Raw genomic sequence first — 24,132 nt, forward strand, 5'->3', positions numbered from 1 at the left:
ACTTTTGAAGACTATATACTGAGATAACCAATCAATTTATTTGTTTAGTGAACTTCAAACAGTTGGTGTTTCGTATCTCCCAAGTTTGGGGGTGGGCAGGGAGAGGAAGCTGCACAAAGGTAGTTTTTGGAAACAAAAAACTTACGAAGATTTATTTGCTTAATGAGCAGGAAACATAAAATTAAGAGGTGAGATGGATGGGCAAAACTCAATGGGGACCATTTTTCTTTCTGAAGTGCACAGCCTAAAGAGACTCATTGGGATGTTTTGCCATCTCACAGACCAAACTGACTGGGCTGCAAATACCCCAATGCTCCATTTTCAAAAGCCTTTGGCTAGTCACTGTGGTTCGCCAAATGACAAATGGGCCACTTGGTTCCATTTTCCCATTTCTTTTGACTGCCCATCAGTGCTATGTGAAGTCTGACCCAGTTCAAAAGGAAGAATCAATTACCATGTGGTTAACCAATCACGGCTTCCAGTGGTTGCAACCTAGCCAAATCCCAGCACTTTTAAGATGGAGCAAGTGTAGCATGTGCTTAAAAGCCTGGCTGAAACCATGCCCTTTATGAGGTAATATACTATTTTTTTTTTCTGATGCAGATTCAAGCAGCAGGAGAGAGGTAAATAATTAATAGTAACATCCATCAAATCCCACCACTTTTTAAAATTATGGAATCTGTTGAGCTGATTGGATTGTTCCGTGTCTCTCTCTTCCAGTCATTGAAGCATTCCATATAGGAAGGGTATTGTTGAACGATTCCCCCACCACCACTGTTTTCAAATGAACATACACACAGACAAATAAAACTGGCAACTGCCAGGCCAGAAGAACTGACAAAGACACAACCCTCAGTGGGGTTGTCCTTCTCACTGAACTGTCAGTGCTTTCGTACAGATCCCTTTCAGATGAAGCAAACCTAAACGGGCTTCACACAAGAGAACTCTTCCCCAAAGAAGAATGGATTCAAAAGCCCTTCTGCATGAGACTACCAGAGATCTGGGCATGTTGCCTCAAGTTCTTATCCTCAGCTGGCCTGCCCACCCTTTCCTGCCTCCTAGTGATTCACTGACAGAAAAGTGGTGATCTCTGAAGTGTAGTTGTCGGAGATGGAACACATGTCCCCCCACCCCCACCCCACCCCATCAGTATTATGTGTCCTATAGCCTTCTTGGTTTCATCCTAGAGCATAAAGTGCTGTGGCATAGTTTTATAAAACTTTGAACTTCCTTCTCCCTTCCCCACACCCCGCTTATCACTGTTTTACCTTGTAGCTCCTATGTTCTTGTAATGACACATAAGGAGGTGCTTAAAGGTTTTCTTGAAGGTAGCATTGCAGAGCGCATAGCAGGCAGGATTGATGGTGCTATTGATATAGCACAGCCAGTAACCAATTGTCCATACTGTGTTGGGGATGCAAGATGCACAGAAGCTGTTGATGAGGACCATGACATTGTATGGTGTCCAGGTAATGATGAAGGCCAGGAGAATAGCCAATATAGTCCTGGTCACCTTTTTCTCCCTGGAAGGAGGTGTCTTCTTTTTGGCAGGCTGCTTAGTCATCTTGACAATCTTACGTGCTACAATGTTCTGCTTCTCATCTCCATTTTGCCCATCGGGACCTACAATCTCCACGGTCGTGTTGGTAGAACCAGAACAGTCACCTTTCGGGGACTTTGTGAGTATCCTAATACATGTCAATTTGGAGTTCTCCACTTTGGCGTTGACTTGGGAGACAGAAGCCCTGGTCTCCTCTTTGATGGGTTCATCATCTTTCACATTGGAAGCCACAGCGCTGAGAGAGGTGGAGTCATTAGAACTTTCCTTCTCCTCTGCAGCAACGCAATTTTCCATCCCTGATTCCCCAGTGGCTTTACCATTCTGAATTTTGCCATGTTCCACCCCATCTTCATTAGTTGGAACATTGTTATTGTTTGGTTTTACCATTTTACCTTGGACCAAGCTTGGAGAAACCGGATCCTGGTTTTGCCCACCCCCCTTTTTGTCTTTTTTAATCCTGCTCTTACTGGCGCGAGATATTTGCCAGTAAAGAATAGTCATGATGATAACAGGCAGGTAGAAAGCGGCAATCGCTGTGCCAAAGGTGACGGCTGCGTTGGACAGGAACTGAATATAGCATTCCCCGTCGGGGACAGTCCTTTCCCCTACAATGAACTGCCAAAAAAGAATTGCGGGTGCCCACAAGATGAAGGACAGCACCCAGGCCGCGGCGATCATCATACCTGCCATCTTAGTGGTCCGCTTGACAGGGTAAGTCAGAGGCTTGGTGACACAAAAATATCGGTCAAAACTGATAATGAGAAGGTTCATGACGGAGGCGTTGCTGACCACATAGTCAAGCGCCAACCACAAGTCACAAACCACAGGTCCAAGCGGCCAATAGCCAATCACAGTGTAAAGTGTGTACAGATTCATGGAGAAGACACCGATGATCAAGTCCGCACATGCCAAGCTGAAAAGAAAGTAATTGTTGACAGTCTGCAGGTGCCTGTTGACTTTAATGGACACCATCACCAGGATGTTCCCAATGATGGTCACGAGACTGAGGGAGCCAGCCACTAGGACGATGAATACTACCTCAACTGTTTTATAAGGACTCCCCAGGGGCATCACATCCTCCAAATAGCTTATGTTTGTCGAGTTATTCATGTCTGCGTCTAGCAAACTGGTAGATAAATATCACTTAAGCCTGCAGAGGAAAGAAAAAGAAAACAAAGATGGTGAGACAGTTGATGGAATTTCTGGCAAATGGAGCTCAAGGAAAGGTGAGACGCAAGGAAGGAAAATCCCAAGGGAAATTCAGGAGGCCTGAGTTTCATCAATCAATGCTCAAGTTAAATGTTTTATCTTACATTGATCATAATGGGACTCTGGACTGTTTACTTTCCCCTGGATTATGCCTAAAGATGCTAAATATGAATTAAGTTATTTAGGGGAAAGAACAAAAGGGATAATGTTAAAATGAACACACACACGGAAACGTATTATTAAAAGAATGTACATGTTTATTTCAAAACTCTGAAGTGTGGCCTCTTCCTTGTAATGGTGTAGCTGTAGGGGAAGTTTGGTAATGGCATGTGGAGGAAGGTGGCTCAGTTAAAGACCAAATTTAAGACACCTGCTGCCCTCTTAGTGTATCAGGTAAGACTCCTTCTGGAGATGTACAAAACTCTTGAGAGACATGTCGGAGGAAAATCCTTTTATCCCTCTGCAAATTTGCATTCAAATACCCTGAACTGTCCCTTGACCCTGCCTTGTTTTGCCGTTGCTGGCAGGCTCTCCTTCCATTGGGAACATGCTTTGGAAGATATCACTTCTGCCTTGTACATGCAGACAGACAGTAGCCTGTTCATCTGTGCAGCCGGTGTTACAAAAACACCAAATAAACGTGATTTTTCAGTTGACTTGCCTAGGATCCAGGACAAAGCACCACCTTTCAGAAATTCCTGGCAATGTCCAAGAAAACCAGCACATCTGGCAGCCCTACACTGTCTCAAGCCTTCTAGTGACACTGCTGCCAAAAGGCTGTTGCTGTGACTCCACCCTGCAGGGTGAGCTGCTCCTGATGAGAACTCTTCTTCTGTTCTAACCTTGTTGACTTCTGCCTGCCTTGCAGAAGGTAAAGATCCTCTTCTACATTTAAAACCAACAACAACCAATATAGCACCCTAGGGGACAGGCTAACCCAAGACATGTTGCTTATGATCACTCACCCCACTCCATCAAACATAGTACCCAAGTGTAGCTAAATTATTTTAACACCTGAAGAAGAAAATCTGGCAAGTACCTCTCCCACTCCCTGGCAGAAAGCATACAGTAATAATAAATCACATAGCCAATTGCTGCCCTTTCCACAACACTCAAAATCAACTGCCTGAGGTGGCCACCTCACTGTGCCTAATGATAGGGATGGCGCTGGAGAATGCAAGCGCTAAAAATGTCTCGCTGGAATATTTCCATGAAGTAGCCATCCTTTGCTTCTGACCTGATTTCTCACCAACCGCACTCCCATTCCTGACTAGTACATGACAAAAGGAAAGGGAAAACTCATCCGTCTGGGCGTAAGCACAGCAAAGTGACTTCATTTTGCATACCACGGGAGTGAGAAAATTGTCTTGTGCTCCTAACCTGATGACAAGCACATTCCATCTCTCGCCACATGAATCATACATTTTCACTGCCTATTTTGCCTTTTTGAGATAGTGGTAACAAAGGAGAAAGACAAAATGACACACACACACAGAGAGAGAGAGAGAGGGGGGGTAAGGGGGAAATAATGTGTGTTTCTCAAGGACGTAGATGGATCAGATCAGGCCAATGGTTTATCTAGTCTAGCATCCTGCTTCTACAGTGACCAAGCAGGTGCCTCTGGGAAACCCAAAACCACAACAGCACTCTCCTGTCTTGAGATTTCCAGAAGCTAGTATTCAAAGGCATGGAGTGGAGGTAGAAAATAGTCATCATGACAAATAGCCATTGACAAACTTCTCCTCCCTGAATTTGTCCCATCCTCTTTTAAGCCCATCCAAGTTGGTGGCCATCACTACTTCTCATGGCAGCAAATTCCATAGCTTAATTTTGCACTATGTGAAGAAGTCTTTTCTTTTGACTGTCCAGAACCCTCCAGCATCCAGCTTCACTGGATCCCTCAAAGTTCCAGTGTTAGGAAGGGGAAATACCTTCCTGTGCAGATTGTTCAACATACAAGGCATGGGAAAATGTACTCCATGTCCCTATAAACTGCATGGAAAGTATGATATTAGAAATGTATATTTAGTGATGCTACCAGGGCAAGACTGGGGCAGATGTCCACAAAGCAGAATGAGCATTAGGGCTTACAAATGCAGCAGGGCTGGTTTATCCATTAGCATCTAAAAGATAAGGGAGTGTAAGTTCATTAAGTCTATAATAGGGATTGGGGAGAAATTTGGCACTTTTTGCCTTTTAACGAGTAACAAGCTTAATTTGTACTTCTCAAACCAATATGCAAAACTGAACTATTGCTGTACGTAGGTTTTATATTGTTTTTTATCTTATATTTTGGAAATGTACACCCAGGTTTATTTGTTTTTCCTTTAATTTTTTTGCCCCCCCCCCCGAGAGTGGGACTCTAAGCTATAACTTGTACATAAATCCGGCACTGGACCTACCCCTAATCTGGGATCGAAATGGAGTGATCGCTCTGATCTCCTCTAAGGCCTGCAAGCAGGACGAAAGCACTACAGCACTTTCAGAAACATTACTGTCTCCAACATTCTGTATTTCTATGGATGGGTGTATAGCCGTAGCTACCCTTTGTGCTCCTTCAGATTCCTACCCCGTTTTCCTAGCTTCCTGTCACCTAGAATTTCCTGCAGGATCCATAACATCGACGGCATTTTCTGACTACCCTAATGATAGGATTTTTTTTTTAAGAGCACAGCAAAGAAACTTTTGTGCATGCTTTGAAGCAGCAAATGATGATTCACAGTTGTGTAACATTAGCTGAACAAATGTACATTATGCCTCTGGTGAGAATGGAAATAATGCCAAATAAAAATATCCCCCTGAGAGCAGCAGAAGCTGGTTTATTAATGGATGGCTGTGGTCTGCCTCCCTGTTACCTGCCTTTATTCCAGCCTGAGGAATTGCACGACACTTAATTACTGCTGGCTCACTGCTGTTCTAATTGTCTGGAACTGGTTAAATGAATGACTTAAGCACAAATTACTCTAGATCAAAGTTGCCCTTCTGAGCAATTTCAACACCGCTAGCCTGACAATCAGCTATTTATCCATATAGTAGTGGGAAATGTGTTTTGAAATATGGACTGAGGGTGCTCTGGTATTTGCTTAAGGGTTGTGGGATTGGTCGCTCACAACACCTCACAGTATATGCTAGGGCATTGTTTTCCAAACTTGGGTCTCCAGCTGTTGTTGGACTACAACTCCCATCATCTCCTAGCTAGCAGGACCAGTGGTCAGCATAGCTGCCAAGTTTTCCCTTTTCTCGCGAGGAAACCTATTCAGCATAAGGGAAAATTCCTTAAAAAAAGGGATAACTTGGCAGCTATGGTGGTCAGGGGTTATGAGAATTGTAGTCCAAAAACAGCTGGAGACACAAGTTTGGGGAACACTGTCTAGGGAAAGAGAGCATTAGGCCCAGGAGTTAAATGTAGCCATCTTGGCCTCTCCACCAGGACTTTGGGCCATGCCGCCTCTCCCAGTATACCATAGTAACTCACCTGCCTGCAGGCTACCCCAGTGACTCTGCTCTACCTGGTGAGCCATTTCTGATCATCACATCTTGTAAACCAGCACAATCAGAGAGAGAGAACTCTGTCTCTCTGGTAGTACCAATTTGTTTTAATGGAGCAATTCCTCTCCTGCAGTCTGACGCGATACAGGCCACATTCACACAATACATTTGAAGCACTAAGATATGAATTTAAACAGTCATGGTTTGCCCAAAAGGATCCTGGGAGCTATAGTTCGTTAAGGGTGGTGTGAGTTGATAGGAGCTGTGCTTTCCCCCCTAAAAAAAATAAAATAAAAATGTTTAGGGGTACTCTCATTTTCCTACTCATATTGAAATATTGCCAGCCCCAATGAGGCCAAACTTAGATTCAAAAAATGTTTAGGGGTATGCATACCCCTGTGTCCCTCCTAGAAAAAAAGCGCTGATTAGGACACCCCCAGAGTGTGTGATTTCTCGAGTTTCTTGGGAAGAGGGATCAAATGTTAAACCAGTGTGAGAACTGCAACCAGCGGCGGAGCTTCATGCTCTGCCACCGGGGGCAGAAAGCAGGTGGGCTGCCCCCAGGGACGTGGCATGTGTTTTGGGGCGGGGGGCGCGTTCTGGGGGTGGGGCGCGCCGCACACAGGGGCGGGGTGGGAAACTTCAAACTTCAGCTCCCAGGATCCTTTGGGAGGAAGCCGTGCCTGTTTAATGTGGTATCATAGCACTTTCAATGCATGGCGGGAATGTGGCTATAGCCTGTGTCAGTCTGTATGTGTAAAACAGTTCAGCTGTTGGCAAGTGGGAAAGAGGCAAGTGACATATGCTGCTGGAAGTGACTAAATGCCAGAAGATTCAGGAGAGCTCCTTCCCATGGCACATGGTTAAACAATGGAATTTGCTTTCACAAGATGGCCCACCAACTTGGATGGCCTTGACAATATAGGGGAGACAATATAGGGGAGGTAGGTTTATCAATGGCTGATAGCCACAGGGGGCTAGGTTCTGTCTCTACTTTTGGAGGCAATATGCCTCTGAATACAAGTAGCTGGAAAACCCAACTGGGGAATAGCTATTGAACTCAGGTCCTGCTTGTGGGCTACCCCGTGGGCATCTGTTTGGCCACTGTGAAAACAGGATGCTGAACTGGATCGACTCTTGGCCTGATCCAACAGGGCTGTTCTTATGTTAAATGAATGAGAATTCAGAAAATAAATGTTCCAAGAGGATCAGAATTCTGAAACAGGAGGAGGCTGTGCAATTGTAGAATTGTGATTATAAATCTGGAAGCCACCGGAGCTGTCACTTAAAACGGAAGGGAGAAGCCTTTGTTCTCCTCCTCATGTCCTCTGCTCATTTTCTGTGTAGCATTTCACCTGACACTTCCTTCAGCTGCTAAGGCAAGAGCCAGCAAAATGAAAGGGCAAGTGAACTGCTTTCCAAGAGAAGCTCTGTCCATTTCCCCATTTGCATCTCAAAGAGAAGAGTGACAGGGAAATGCTCGAGAAACGAATGATAAGAACAACCGAGAAGCAGAAAATGCTATTGTACCCGCTGGGATCATTTGAGGATAAATCCTGGATCAGAAAGTCTATAGTTATTGCTAGCCCAAGCTAGCTTGAACATGGAAGCATGGTTTACATATATTTTAAGTATAAGAACAATCAAGGCATTCTGTCACTAGGCTTGTTGGGAAGGCAGAAGGGATGGTGAGCATGGAGAACTTGAGGTTTAGTTTAGTTTGTTATTCCCAACTTTGAAGCTGGGACACAGCTGAACTTACTTCTGATATAGCATCCACTGGATTGGGCTGCTCTTCTGAATCAAACAGCGCTTTAAAACACCAGAGTGGAAGAGTGTAAAGTTCTAGGCAGCAGTTTGGAGGAAAGTGGACCAGAAAAAAAAATCATAGAGTAGGGGTTACATGAGGTCATCCAGGCCTCTTTATCTGCCCCTTGGAAGTCTCTTTAGGCCACACCCTCTATCATCATCCTGCTGCATAAACTCATTGAATGCTTTTGCCTGGCTGGAAAGCGTATTTGAACCTCTTGCCTGCCTAGATGGAAAGATGTGGGTGTGGGTGGGTGAGTAGAAACCTCTGGCTTGTGTGTAGCAGGAGCACAGGGTATTGAACAAAGATCATCACATCAATTGCACATTTTTGCCTGTGACCCCACTTCCCATTGGCACGAAGCTCCCATAAGGTTGCCCATAGAAGGAAATGCAACCCTCAGGCTGAAAAACACCGTCTCCCTATTCCTTGTTACAGGTAGGTAGCCGTGTTGGTCTGGGTCGAAATAAAATAAAAGGAATTTCCCTATTCCTTGCCATAGAGTCTTACAAATGAAACAGGCAAAATCATACAGCGGTTCTCTCAAAGTATGAAGTACTCGACTTACAAAATTTCGAGTTATGAATAAAAAAATGGCCTCACGCTTATGTTTTTTTCAACATCTGAAAGGAAAACCATTGCAGTTTAGCTGGGGTTTTTCCGACTTACAAATTTTAGATGCAGTTTACTTGACTTACGAATTTTTCTGTTTCCAATGCATTCCTAGGGGAAACCACTTTTCCCGACTTACAGACTTTTCGACCTACGAATGTGCATTCGGAACGGATTAAATTCGTAAGTCGAGGGACCACTGTATTTGATTGCCAGACCGGTGTGGATCAGCTCTCTGCGGGGGGCAAATGGTGAGGCAAATCAGGTGATTCAGGGAACTCCCTCCCTGCCAAAGTGCAATGTCAACAGTCCACACCCCAAGCAGCAGCCGATGGCCTGGTGAGGTTGCAGTGCTCACTTGACCTCTGTCCACCTGACCTCTGAGTCACTGCAGTCAATGTCAGGACTTTGAACAGGAGGGGCACAACAGTGGTGAGGCCAGGACACTGCAATGTGCTGGCAGGGGCCCCAGATTGCAAGGACTAGTGTCAGCCCCCATGTGCTGCTGCTGGGTGCACATGATGGGCTGTTTCTTGCTATGCTTCAAGGCACTATCTGCTTGTGTATGTGCATGTTTGTGTGTGTTGATGGGTGTTTCAGAGTTCCAGACTTAGGCTCTGAAATCCATCACCAACGGCATACTTTCCTTAAGCAGCCTTACCATGCATATGTGTGGTTAAATGAAGGTTCTCTGTAAGCACCCATCCCTGTAATGATCCAAAGCAACTGGCACTGTGGGTTAAACCACAGAGCCTAGGGCTTGCTGATCAGAAGGTCGGCGGTTCGAATCCCCGTGACGGGGTGAGCTCCTGTTGCTTGGTCCCAGCTCCTGTCAACCTAGCAGTTTGAAAGCACATCAAAGTGCAAGTAGATAAATAGGTGCCACTACAGCGGGAAGGTAAACGGCGTTTCCGTGCGCTGCTCTGGTTCGCCAGAAGCGGCTTTGTCATGCTGGCCACCTGACCTGGAAGCTGTACGCCGGCTCTCTCAGCCAATAAAGCGAGATGAGCACCGCAACCCCAGAGTTGGTCACGACTGGACCTAATGGTCAGGGGTCCCTCTATCTATCTATCTATCTATCTATCTATCCATACACACACACACACACACACACACACACACACACAGAGAGAGAGAGAGAGAGAGAGAGAGAGAGAGAGAGAGAGAGAGAGAGAGAGAGAGAGAGAGATGGAACAATTCCAGATTCCAAGGATAGCATGCCTGAATAATCAGTCTCTTCATAGTCAACGTTCTTTTGCTGCCAAATAGGAAATTGATCCCAAACACCCCATTACCTCTGAGCTATTTATTCCTATGATTTAAGGAATAGGGAAATTATTTAAGCTACCCACAAACTCCCAGGGACAGGCTGAAAAGCAAAAATAAAAATAAAAAAATGCAAAAGCAAATTTGGATTGCTGACTCAAGCTGATAGCTATTTCAGTTTTCAATGCATGATGCATTCACACAATGGAAGGTATATTTAACAGCTGAAGGAGCTATAGATCACTGGTTATTTTCCTTGATTTTCTTTTAAGCACAACCTTTCAATGGCTTCAAGGCTGTTTTGCAAGAAATAGCTGTTCCAAGGAATGACAAACGAAGGCAAGTGAGAGTTACAACTAAATGCTGCATTGCAGAGTGCCCCTGTTTGGCTGTACCCTATTCCAGAAATTTGAGAGAAATTTGATTCAGTTCATTTAAAGCTGACTTTATCAAATTCACACATTTTGAAACAATGTAAGAAGCAAATCACAGCCAGTCTTCAAACTTCACACTAATCTGAATTTTGTGAGGCCGTTCTCCAGCTAAGCTGTGCTTACAAGAATGCATATATTGCGTGGAAAGGTGCATAAAAAGAAACATATTAGTGAAAGTAGTATATAAAAATGCACCGTATGCTTGCAAGACATGCCTGCAAAATGAGTACTTTAGCCAAAAGTGCATACAAAATATGTGTTTATTAGGAGAAATTTGGACTAAAATGGTGAAGAATTTTCATGAGGATTTTTTGTTTAATCACAAACTGCTGCAGGAATGAGGAGAACTGAAGTGAAGGTAGGAAACATGAGAAACTGAGAAAAATGAAATTAACAGTTCCTTCCATCCCTCTTCCAGAATTTTCCTTTCCATACACCCCTCCTTTATGATTTTTCATCCTGCAGTCTATCAATGAATGAAACTGCATTTATCAAATGAGAGATAAAATTCCAGTGAAATTCTCATGGTTGGCCTATAGACTGAGTTCACCCTACCTTCAAGATGGCTGGGAGATTTTGCAAGTGCCCTTTCTTTCATCTGGAAAGTCCTATTTCTGGTAATCTGCACTTTACAGCCTTCCTGTGTGTCCACACTTCCTGAATGACACACACTGTAGAGCTTTCCTGTAAGTTTAGGAAGCAAGGGAGGCTATCTCTCATGGTCTTGACAGCTGTTAGGTTTTTTTTAAAAAAGTCTTATTTTACTTTTACATACATCAAAGTGAGAATATTCGAAGAATCTCCTTTAACAACAAAATCAGCAGGTGCCCCAATCTCAGGTGCTTAGCATTCAGCTTCCTCCATTTCAGTTAAAGCTCAGAAGACCTAATGAAGTAGCAGAACATCCCAGTGTCCCTATTTTCCAGGGACGGTTCTGGATTTACAGAAGCCGTCCCAGTTTCTCATTTGATCCCAAAATGTTCCCCCTTTCCTTAGGACATCCCTATTTTCATCAGAGAAATGTTGGAGGGTAATTCCTCCTAGGGATCTTTTTGAGATCAGGAAAAGCAGACAGCGGCAGAAGTTGCAGAGTGTTGAATAGGAAGAAAAATAAACCCATCACCCTCAATCATAAGGTCAGTTCTATCCTATGCCCACAGAAATTCTATAGTCTCTCCTGTAAACAAGGCAGAAAAGCAGAAGTGTCTTTTGCAGAGGAAGAAAACTTTCAAGAAACTGGAGATCGCGTGTCAGCCTAGTACTAGCTGGAACCTCGTGGCCATTACAACTGATACTTCCTCTAGCCAGTGCTTCCCCCCCCCTAAAAAGATGTTTAGGGGTACTCTCATTTTCCTATTCATATTGAAATACCTCCCCCTCAATGAGGGCAAACTTAGGTTCACAAAATGTTTAGGGATATCCGTACCCCTGCGTCCCCTCAGAAAAAAGCACCACCTTTAGCAAACCTTTTCTAAAATGGTAGTCAAATTTGCCCACTCCCATCTCTACTGACGCCCTACACAATCTTCATTAGCTATCCCTAACACTCCACTCCACCCCGCCCCAGTCTCCCCTGTCTTGATTATGAAATGCAGGACTAATTCACACCTACACAATGTCTTATTACTTGATGGCTTACAGGGAAATAATATATGCAAGCTTCCTCTATTGCATAAATATTGTACCTGATTTGTCACTGGATGAAATGAAAGCTCTAGCTGTGAAGACTGATTCGCACATGCAAATCATTCCCCGACGCAACATTCAGTAAGTGAATATATGAGACACCCTGTCCGTTACAAATAATCTAGGCTAGGACTGTGTGATTTTGAGTGCTCTACAAAGCAGCAGTCATTGGAATAAATGTGCTTGAGAGTAGAAATGGGTAACAACTGTTTTAATTTCACCATGAATTTTCATCACTGACATCTCATCACTGGAAGACTTCTCGCTCAGCTTTGCTCAGATGGTTGTGTGAAATTACTCCATGAAAAAACTTGGCATTAGCCTATCTTTGCTCCATGTTGGTTTTACATGTGTGAATTTGGAACTCCGTTATGTTCCGTTTCCACATTAATATACAGTTAACTCACAACTTAAGCTTATTTAACATATGTGGTCACAGCTTTATGCATGTTGCGAAAAAAAATGTTAAATTTAAAATGATGCAAAAATGGTGTACACAGGGCGGGAGTGGTGGGAGAATAGGGGAGATTGGAGGAGGGGACAGCCAGCAGCCTTCATGAGAGTGCTTTGGTACAGAAGAGGCAGTTGGAGAAGGTAATTGGAGAATGGGCAAATCAGAAGAAGAAGAAGAAGAAGAAGAAGAAGCATAAACACCAACAACTGGGAAACACTGGCCTGCAAGCACTCCAATTGGAGAATAGCAAAGGTGTTGTGGGCTTTGAAGAAGCACAAACTCCAGACAAAAGGGAGAAACAATATAAGAGGAATGCATGTTTGGCAAATCCTCACTGTGATCAACTCCCACCCAGTCCCCACTGTGGAAGGACGTGTGGATCCAGAATTGGCCTCCACAGTAGCTTACGGACACAACGGTTAAGACAGTATTTATGGAAGACAATCTTACTCAGCTATGCAAGGAGGAGGAGGAGGAGGAGGAGATGTGCAGAATAGTTTGGAGAGACATCAAAGGAGGTTGGAGCGTTGGAGAGGTGGTTATACCAGCAAGTGCTGTTTTTTATGGTTTATAGGGGATTTCTGGCTTTACGTGATTTTGCTTATATGTGCAATGACCAGGAACATAATCCCCATGTAAGTTGTGAGTTACTTATATTATTTTTAAAAAAATCCCAAACCAGAAATATTCATATTTGGAGACTATTAACATATGTATTTTGTCTCAATGCACACATTTCTAGATGTATTCTCCCCCCCCAAAAAAAAAACCCCCACAATTTTTAATGCATTTGGTAGATTGTTTTGATCCAAGAAATGCATTGCAAAATTCAGATAAATACAAAAACCTAAAGGATAATTACATTTCAATCCATGTTATTAGTTGAAGAGGTGCTTAGAAATGCAGACCCAAGAAAATCCTTCTCCGTCCCTAGCAAGAATTACTGGGTTGATATGAAGTCCTTGGGGTGGTTGATCTGGAATAGCCATGAATTTCACACACAAATCTTTGGTTGATGTTGCCTGTATTCCTTGAGTAAGAGAGCATATATGAGTGAATTAAGTCTTAATTTTTCTGATGACACCTTAGACTAGAAGGCTATTGGAGGCATGGCTTTGCCAATTTTTAAGAAAGACCCTCAGTGGGGTTTCTGAGTTTCATTAAAGGGCCTCTATCTTTTCCCCAAAATCTGAGCTACAGTTATGGAAAATCCATAACTACAGATCCTCCAGAATGAAACTTAGTACTTGCCCATTGGACCAGGAATAGGGAACCTGTGTCCTCCCAGATTTTGTTGGACTCCCAATTCTCATGAGTCTCAAGCAGCCTGGCCAATGACCTGCAATGGACCTTACTGAGACCCTATGCTCTTCTTCTGCTATAGATCTACATTTTCCTGGAATCGCTATAGTCTGAAACACCTCAGGCCCACAGAGACACATCAATATTCATATCACAATGTATCTGTGCATATAGTTTTTAAAATTCACAACAGTGACTCCATTATTAATAAAGCCTTAAAACACCATGGGTATGTCACATTTCATAAGCAATCTGTACCTGTTTTAATCACAGAGGCAGCGGCTGCAATCAAATTGAATTTTAACTTCACCACATATTTAAAACATCCCAGCAGGACTAATGCTAAGCATGACACAAGCATGGGATCATTAGCCTTTGGATTTGGGCTAGCAAGCGTAACGGTACTAGTGGTCTGCTGGTGACTCATTCAATATGTTTTCTCTATGAACCAGACAGTCACAGCTTTCCGAATAAAGTAGCTGTAGAGAATGAGATGGGTTGTTTCTGATCTCATACACAGCAGCATGCACAGGTATAAAAAGTCAAGACATTTCTCCCCATGAGCAGCTAGCCTCAGGCACTTCCTGCTACGGCTGTGTATATTTAAGAGAGGCATTCCAGGGGTTAGAAAAATCAATAATTGGCTGGCCCACCTTGTATCTTGTTTGTCTGCAGTAATAACTTGTATGTGCTTATTAGCACCGAGGAACGGGCTAGCAATGGCTCACTTGAGAATTGCTGCCAAAAAGAAATCCGATTTTTCCAATGGGTTTTTTCTCCAATCTGTTCCATCAAAATAGGCCAGCCATTCATTTCCCTTTTGACAGATCCCTCCCCCCTCCAATATTTAGCACATGTCTGCATTATTATTTTTTAAGTTCTTTGTTTTGTTTAATAGCATATAGCAGATGTCTTGGTTTAACATATGCAATGTTTGCGGATCTGAAACGCAAAGCACAAGACAGGACAGAGTTGGAAAATAGGCACCCTATGAAAAGGATCACCGGTGACCAGGGCGGCATTCACATGGCAGTTTGTTCCACTTCTCCAACATTTCCTTAACTGTTAATTTCCATATTATATTTGAGTTTTTACATGATATAAAAGCCGCTTCTGGAAACCTAACAGAATGTAGTAGAAGTGCCCGATTCTGTGTTAGTTTGTTCCAGAAATAACCTGTTTGCAACCCCATCAACCCAGAAAATTAGTGGAAATAAAATGACGGAATTTGGGGCAGTATACCAGCATGCAGTTCTTTCTTACCATTTTCACAGGTGTATCAAGGAAGAACAGAAGTACACTTGTGCAGGTGTGTGTGTGTGGGGGGGGGAAGTAGGGACCTTTCCAATGACATTCACTGTTGTGCCCCACCACACAACCACTGGTGTGAATGAAATCTAGCGTGACCTGATGGTATATTGAACAAAAAGCCAAAGATCCATAATGCAAGCAGTTAACGCAGTGTGAAAGGAATGTCAGAAGATGAGACAGAAGTGCTAGCACTATAATCCACAATGCTCCCACAACACCTCTCCCACCCACATTTGAATACATACCCGCTGTGCATTATGGCCTCAGAGGTGATGGACAACCTTCCACATCATCATTTTTGCAGGAGGTTAACAGGACCTGGTCAGTGGTGGACTTCGGGCTTTCAAATTTCAGCGGTGCCCTGTGTGATGCTAAAATTTGGTGACCCTCCCCCCTCCCACTTCTTGCCTTCCACGCAGCAGTTCAAGATGCTCAATGTGGAAAGACTTGTCCAACTTATTTATTTTCCCTCGGGTGTCACTCTGCACATCCAGTTCTGTGCTAGGGCATCTAACTACGTGGGGTGCAGCAAGCAACGTCTTTTTTTGGGGGGGGGGTAAAATTATGTGTTTCCCCATCCCCCAGAGAAAAACTGGATTGGGAGCGCAGCATGCAGGAATGGGGGGGGGGGGTTCAATATTTCCACTCCAGTGTGATCCAAAAGAATAATAACAATTTTAAAAATCTCCCCCAAGGCAAGTGGATCCAGTGAGGATCCACTACATCACTATTTGCATGGGGGGAGGGGAGTGATCATGGCAGGGTAAGGACTCATTGAACCACCCATCCTTTCCTGCATGCTACGGTCCCAATCCAAGTTACCCCTGAACTTGGACTTTATTTACACAAATAACCCGGATGTTGCTGTGTACGTGACACTGAATTTGGGCTTCCTCAAAGCCTCGGTCTGAGCATGTCCTTAAATGGTCTCTTTGAACTACTTTTACTTTTATAATGTAAAAAAGACCCATTCATTATATGTAACTGTAGGCCTGCTGAGATAACATCCTCCACAGCTACATCTTGTTAAAAAGAGAGAGAGAAAAGCTCTGGCTCGAAAGAACAACGGTTGCTCCTCATTCATATTTAACCACTGCAATTCTCTTTTCAAAATGTGTTGGGAAGTTGTGCGGCTCCTTAAAACTGGAAGCATGCCAAGTAGTTAGGCAAAGCTTTGCTTTGTTTGGGAAAGATGCAAATGGCTTAAAATAAGAAGAAATCGCTTTGGAGATTCACATGGGTTGTAAAGCCAGTCTCTCTGTCTGTGGCTGAGTATACTCAATACATTTAAAGCACATGATCCCTTCCAAAGAATCCTGGGAACTGTAGCTTGTTGAGGGTGCTGGGAACTAAAGCTCTGTGAGAGGTAAAATAAAGACCCCAGGATTCTTTGGGGGAAGAAATGCACTTGAGATGTGCTTCTTATGTACAGTGTGTAGTAGCTGTTAGGGTTAGAAGCAATTGAGTTGCATCAGCAGGAGCTGGCTGAGGGACTTACACATAGAGTCATACCAAGACTTAAACAAATGCTTGGTTTAATGGAGAAAGTAAAAATAACAAAAATTAAATTAGGCTTACACAAAACACCCACACAACCAAACCACCCACCAAGAGCACACTGGGAAACCGCTCAGCACAGAGGCAACACACAACACCCCTGATATACCCTGCATCATCAGCTTCACAGCAACACCTGTCGAGCTGCTCCACAGCTGCAGAACTCCAATCACTAGATCTTTCCTGACTCTTAAAGGTACAGTGAAACAATAATGACACTTTTACACAATCATTCAACAGTAGCTTCACTCTCCTGTTTTTTCTTACCTTTCGGTGACCTCCAAATGAGACTGCAGAACTAATTCCTGATTTCTAGATGGAGTCGTTTGCTGAACTGCTAACTTATTTCCACCAGGAAGAAGAAGAAGAAGAAGAAGAAGAAGAAGAAGAAGAAGAAGAAGAAGAAGAAGAAGAAGAAGAAGAAGAAGAGGAGGAGGAGGAGGAGGAGGAGGAGTTTGGATTTGATATCCCGCTTTATCACTACCCGAAGGAGTCTCAAAGCGGCTAACATTCTCCTTTCCCTTCCTCCCCCACAACAAACACTCTGTGAGGTGAGTGGGGCTGAGAGACTTCAGAGAAGTGTAACTAGCCCAAGGTCACCCAGCAGCTGCATGTGGAGGAGCGGAGATGCGAACCCAGTTCCCCAGATTACAAGTCTACCACTCTTAACCACTACACCACACTGGAGATGATGATGATGATGATGATGATGATGATGATTGCTATTAAATTCATTTTAAAAAATACAAATAATACAATAAAACAAAAGAATAACAAAAAGGCAAAGGACAAAAGAGAAACAAACAAAAGAATATAAATAAAATTACAGATATAATCCCACCACCCACTCTTGACTCTCCTCCACCACATCCCGATTTCTGTTATCTATTATATTAAATCTTAACACTGCATTCCTTATCTGAATTATCTTCATATCACATTTTAGACATCATTCTTCTTATAAATTCTACAGTCTTAATCTATACATATCAACATATTAATTTGTGAGCAGTCTTTATCCATATAATCTTCAAAGCATTTCCACTGTAGCCTTAACTTTTGGTTTGTCTGTAACCTTATGGCTGCTGTTAGTTTTGCCAATTGTATATAATCACTTATTTTACATATCCACTCCTCTTTGGGGGGAATTATTTCACTTTTCCATTTACTGGCTAATACTGTTCTGGTAGCTGCTGTAGCGTACAGAAAAATGACTTCCTTTTCTTGTGGAATCTCCCTCCCCAATAAACCCAATAGGTAAGCCTCGGGTTTCTTTTCTATGGGGCTCCTAAACATCTTTTTTATTTCTTCATGTATGATATCCCAGAATGGTTTCACCTTTCCGCAGCCCCACCAGACACGGAACATGGTCCCTTCCAATTCTTGACACTTCCAACATAGGTTGGATTTTAATTTGTAAATTTTAGCTAATTTAGATGGTGTCAAATACCATCTGAAAAAACATTTTCATGAAATTCTCTTTAATCGTATAACAGGCGGTAAACTTTATGTCCACCCACCAGAGTTTCCCCCACTGTTCCAGATATATCGTATGCCCAATGTCCTGAGCCCATCTGATCATAGTTTCCCCAGGAGAGATTATCTTAAGGGTGTAAATTCTATGGGGCACAAACCTGACTCTTTGGCCTTTGCAAAAGCATAAAGCACCAATCAACAGCAAACAGCCATGATGGAATGATGGCTGAAGCTACTGAGCTGATGACAAAATACTACTAGTATTCATTTTATTTTATGTATTTATAATTATCTAGGAAAACCAATTAGTTATGTAGTACCCCATCTGCCATTTGGTCCAGAATTTTGACACCTCTTTCTACATCTCATTCTGGACATGTAGAACATCTGTACACTCCAGATAGTTAGCTCTTGGGGTGGAGGGACCTTAGTTCAGTGGTAGACACCTATTTTGCATGCAAAAGGTTCCAGCTTCAATCCCTGGCATCTTCAGGTAAGTTACCTAAAACCTTGGACAGGTGCTGTCCATCAGCAACACTGAGCTATATGGATCAATGGCTCGACTTGGTTTATGGCAGCTTCCTTTGCTCCGAGAAGAGGCAGTGCCCCTTTTTAATGTCCAAAGTTGCACCACTGCCCAGGAGAAGAACATGGGCATATTTACTGTGATCTCACAACCCCTTGCATCTGAAACTGAACAAAGCCTTGGCAATGCTGCATCCATTTGCAAGCTGTCACAGACCTCGGCAAGGGGTGCAATGCCATTGATGAAGCCTAGCCTGTGACTGATGTTGCTGCTCAGCACTCTTGCCCTGCGCCGAGGACTTCAAAGAAGTGCTTGAAAAGAAAATATTTGCAAAAAGATAGCATGTGTGCTCCATTTCTTCCCTTCCTCTCATGATAAAATCAGCCTCCAAAACATTGGCATAAGAGAACCCCAGTGTGTTTCTTTTCTTGCCATTGGAAGAAAGTGAAAAAGAATTTGGCAGTGGGTGTGTGTGTGAGAGAGAAACCACTTTCAGACATCTTAAAATGATGTATTTTAAAAAGAGCTCCCAATCCGAATGTGCAGACATCCCTTTGCTACTCTGATGACCCACTGACACAGTAGTCTTCAACATTTTCAGGCCCTGATCCCCCTTTAACCTAAACATTTGAGGACCTATTCCTTTTTTTCTCTCCACCTTATATTTTCATGATACCTTAGATTGGACTGTGATTTGGTGATCTGCAGCAGCAAAACCTAACTCTTTCATCTGCCCCACCTGCAATAAAACATGTCTCTCCACAGCCACAGCAGGCACTCTGACCCTCCAATGGTTTGATTTTACCCCTGAAGGCACACTCTTCCATTGTCTCCCGAGACAGACGGATGCTGCAAATAGCAACAAATATTTAGGTTGTAGGGCCTATCTCACCAATTGAAAATCAATGCATTGATATACAGATACTGTGAAGTTTGGCTGATCATTTCCCCCTTTACTTTACTACATACCCAATATGTGAAGGGACAGCATGAGTGATCTTGTGACTCACAGGTAAGAGTGAGCTGCAGTTCTCACAATTGCAGAGACTGAAACAATGGACAATGTTGACATGCGAATTGCTGCTCACAAGATCCAGAATTTTTCACACGGTACGTTTCTCCCAAGTCTGAGGAACATTAGAGGGAAAACGGATTGTGTGAACGAGCCATAAGGAAAATGAGAATATGATTAAATGAACAATTTAATTCCGCTTGCTTTACAATTCGTCATTGTCAAAGCACAGAGAAGGTGGAGCCGGAGTTCCCACGGGGAAATGAATATACCAACTTAGTTGATTTTGTGTCTGCTCCCGGCAGTGCCAAGACATCACAGATGTTACAGAATTGTTATAGCAGCTCTTGCTTTGATTGAGAATTTTGTGGGGCCCCTGGTATAAAGTGGCATAAAACAAAAATGCTAGAAAGTGACCAAAAGCCTTACCCCTAAGCCAGATGCAAACAAAAGCTAGTGTAAATATGGGAGATCGTTTCCTAGCAAGTAACCTCTAATAGAGATCTAAGGGGGTGGATGCTGACAGGATCTAAGCTAAGACAGGACAGATGCTGATACAAGGTGAATCTTGCACCCAAGATGGTGGAGCGTATCCTAAGCTCAGAGTCATAGGGGAGCTGGAAGGAGCTGGTGCTTTTGCACTTAGGTTTTGCTTACGAGTATCACACAGGCAAGCAGTTGATCAGATGGTCCTTCGGCCTAATCCAGCAAGAATTTCTTATGCTTTTTAAACAAACAAACTTGTTCCCACTTTGGAAAAGTGCCTCCTTTCAGTGATTTTATTAGTTTTCTTGGGGGAGCAGTGCTACAGAGCCTAGGCACCAGGTCGCCCCCAAAGCTTTAGTCAGCAGCTCCATGTTGAGACTAATTTCAGCCTCAGTTGGTCTCATCTCCAGAGCCATTCCATTCCACCCTCCTCAAGAGATCCCTTCTCTTTCCTAGAAATACTGAAATGACAAGCTGAACACGAGCAGCTGCTTGCTAACATCACTTTTAGGGTTGTCGTCCTCCTGGTGGTTTCCTCACATTATTTATTGAAAAGCACTTCTATAAATAAATCAGCAATGACAACATGGTGGGTGGCGGTGCTCGCCTGACTGGAGTAGCTCCACCAAAGGTCAGGTGAGTACCATCACCCTACGCCACCATACATTAGGTAAAGGTAAATGGACCCCTGATCTTTAGGTCCAGTCGTGACTGACTCTGGGGTTGCGGCACTCATCTTGCATTATTGGCCGAGGGAGCCGGCGTACAGCTTCCAGGTCATATGGCCAGCATGACAAAGCCGCTTCTGGCGAACCAGAGCAGCACACGGAAATGCCGTTTACCTATTTATCTACTTGCATTTTGAACTGCTTTCGAACTGCTAGGTTGGCAGGAGCTGGGACTAAGCAACGGGAGCTCACCCCGTCGTGGGGATTCGAACCGCTGACCTTCTGATCGGCAAGCCCTAGGCTCAGTGGCTTAAACCACACTGCCACCCGCATCCCCACCATACATTACTGCTCTCTCTCTCTCTCTCTCTCTCTCTCTCTCTCTCTCTCTCTCTCTCTCTCTTCCCCCCCCCCACACACTCATACCTCGATTTAAGTACACTTCGTTTGAGTACTTTCAGTTTAAGTACTCTGTGGACCCACCTGGAACGGATTAATCCACTTTCCATTACTTTCAATGCGAAAGTTCGCTTCAGGTTCAGTACGCTTCAGGTTAAGTACAAACTTCCGGAACCAATTGTGTACCTAAACTGAGGTACCACTGTGTGTGTGTGTGTGTGTGTGTGTGTGTGTGTGTGTGTGTGTTTGTATCCCCAAACAATATAGCAAAATAACATAAAGAATTAGAATGGTATAATAAAAAGAGGAAGGGGCAAAAAGAAGAAAATACAAAAAACAGGGTCCTATCTTTATGTCAGAGAAAACAGCCTGGACATCTTTGCAAGGCACCTGAACCAATTAAGAGATGATGCCTCGGTCCAGTATAAATGACCTCGGTCCAGTATACCTGAAGGAGCGTCTCCACCCCCATCGTTCTGCCCAGACACTGAGGTCCAGCACCGAGGGCCTTCTGACGGTTCCCTCGTTGCGAGAAGCCAAGTTGCAGGGAACCAGGCAGAGGGCCTTCACGGTGGTGGCGCCTGCCCTGTGGAACGCCCTCCCATCAGACGTCAAAGAGAAAAACAGCTACCAGATTTTTAGAAGACATCTGAAGGCAGCCCTATTTAGGGAGGCTTTTAATGTTTAATAGATTATTTTATTTCATTTTTCTGTTGTAAGCTGCCCAGAGTGGCTGGGGAAACCCAGCCAGATGGGCAGGGTATAAATAAATTATTATTATTATTATTATTATTATTATTATTATTATTATTCACATCTGTATGTAAAGGAAGTCCACTCACCTTTTCCCCGTGGGCAGCCGGGTCCCAATAACATTCCAAATCAGGGGCTGCCTCCCCCTTGTCAGGCCAGCTGGGGGACTGGTCATGGGCTAGGACCATGTCACAGCCCCTACGGGGACCCCCTCGGGGTGCCCCTATTTGATGTAAGTCATAGGGCACCCCCTATCGGTGGTTTACCCTTAAGTCGACTTCCTGCAGATGGGCAGGAGTCAAGATATAGCATGGCTCCACCCCGATGCCTAAGCCAAACTGCTCACATCTGTAACCAATAAAGTTGTGGCCTATTTGTTTTCCTGGGAACTTTGGGGCACAGGTGCCTTGGCACGCAATTACTTTTTGAAGGTTGAGAAAATCAGTGTGGCCTATACCTTCCTTCCCCTAACTACCAGGATTTCTGAATGATGATTTCCACAGAGCTCCATTACAATGATCCAGAAACTCTGCAAGTGTTTGTAGGCATAAAATTCAAATTGACCAGCTGTGTTTTGATTGCCGACTCCCATTGTTTGAGGCTAGATGCTCAATGAAGTATCAGGAGGGGAGTTCTGTTCTATGACAGCACTACAAATTTGGGATTGGGGGTTTTCAATAGCCCATCTGGGTTTTTTGAACGAGATGGAGAGAATGCAGACTGAGAGAGGTGTGAGAATATGTAAGACTGCAGTCAAGAAAGAACTCACTGTTCTTGCTAGGTTTATAACCAGAAAAGTTTTCCAAGCAGCTGTTAGTGCCGAATTCAACGCAGCAGGGACGTGACAGCTAAATCCAAATCAAGTGGGAAGCAATATTTTTATCTTCTGTGTGAAGATTATATATAACACCTAACAAGGCCTGGTGATACTCACGCTAAACACTGTTCCCATATTAGTGTCTATCATGGCTGAAATGTCCATAACTTCTATTATGGAATAGTGATTGGATGTCCAGTTCCAACATAGGAACATGGGAAGTGAGTCAGATAAATGGTCTGTCTAGCTTAGTACTATCAAAACTCACTGACAGCAACCTGTTCTCATGTTGCCATCCTCTAGACCTCTCATAGGGCCTCAGAAGAAGGAAAGGCAAATCTGAGGAATCCTTAAGATGACTTGATAGCATCTTATACGACTCCTTCTGGCCACTCCTGCAGCCAAGCTGGTGTTAAATGTATTGCTCTGATTTCCTTTGGATCACATCAGTGAGGCCGAGAGGTTGGGGGGGGTCTTGTCATCTGGGCAGCCTGGGACCTCCATGCACACTGCCCAGGCTTCCACCCCAGGGAGGTCACTTTGGTGCTGCTAACCCAGTAAAAAAACAACACAGGAGGCAGCAGTTAGGAGTTACCGGTTTCTGCAGCCACAGCAGGCGCTGTGATTCTCCAGCAGTCTGACTTCACCCCTAGAGGCACACTCCATTGTCTCTCAAGACAGATGGATGCCAACAACACAATGGTGTGCACTTTTGTCTTTCCATATTGTAAACTGCCCTGTGATCCAAAGATGGAGGGTGGTATAGAAATTTAATTAATGACGAGGACAACAATAATAAAAGGTCCTGCAATTGTTTCTTTAGCATTGCCAAATAGAGGCCATAGAATTCAGTCTAGCTCTGTCAGATAAGTGGACCAGGTCAACATAGATGAGGAAATGAACATGTTAGCAACATAGGAAGCTATCTGCTATTGAATCCTTCTAGCTCAGTTTTCTCTGCACTGACTGGCAGTGGCTATCCAGGTTTTCAGACAGTGGCTCTCCCAGCTGTACCTGCAGAGGCTGAGAATTGAATCTGGGACCTTCTGCATGCCAAGCAGATGTTCTCCCATAATATTATGCTTCATGACTGGGTCTCTCATGTGTTGCCTTCCTTCTTAGGCTGAGTTATATTAAGCAAGGGGTATAATAACCCACCCCCAAGAGGCACCCACATTCCAGCATAGCTGCCAAGTTATCCCTTTTTTTAAGGGAATTTCCCTTATGCTGAATAGGCTTCCTCGTGAGAAAAGGGAAAACTTGGCAGCTATGCATTCCAGTAATGGATGAGGCAATGTCTCTGT

At 43.8% G+C, this 24,132-nt stretch overlaps 1 protein-coding gene across 1 annotated transcript in view; it reads right to left on the minus strand.

The window, feature by feature from the left end:
• Positions 1-1,164: 1,164 nt before the first annotated feature.
• The window catches only part of CHRM2 (cholinergic receptor muscarinic 2), a 150,403-nt gene continuing 127,435 nt past the window's right edge, over positions 1,165-24,132 (minus strand). The window contains exon 4 of the mRNA XM_035127737.2: positions 1,165-2,711. Coding sequence (XP_034983628.2) covers positions 1,265-2,671 — 1,407 coding nt within the window. The 5' untranslated portion in view covers positions 2,672-2,711 and the 3' untranslated portion in view covers positions 1,165-1,264. The remainder of the gene's footprint in view (positions 2,712-24,132) is intronic.

Source organism: Zootoca vivipara, chromosome 10 (assembly GCF_963506605.1).
Source record: "Zootoca vivipara chromosome 10, rZooViv1.1, whole genome shotgun sequence".
NCBI classification, from domain to species: domain Eukaryota; kingdom Metazoa; phylum Chordata; class Lepidosauria; order Squamata; family Lacertidae; genus Zootoca; species Zootoca vivipara.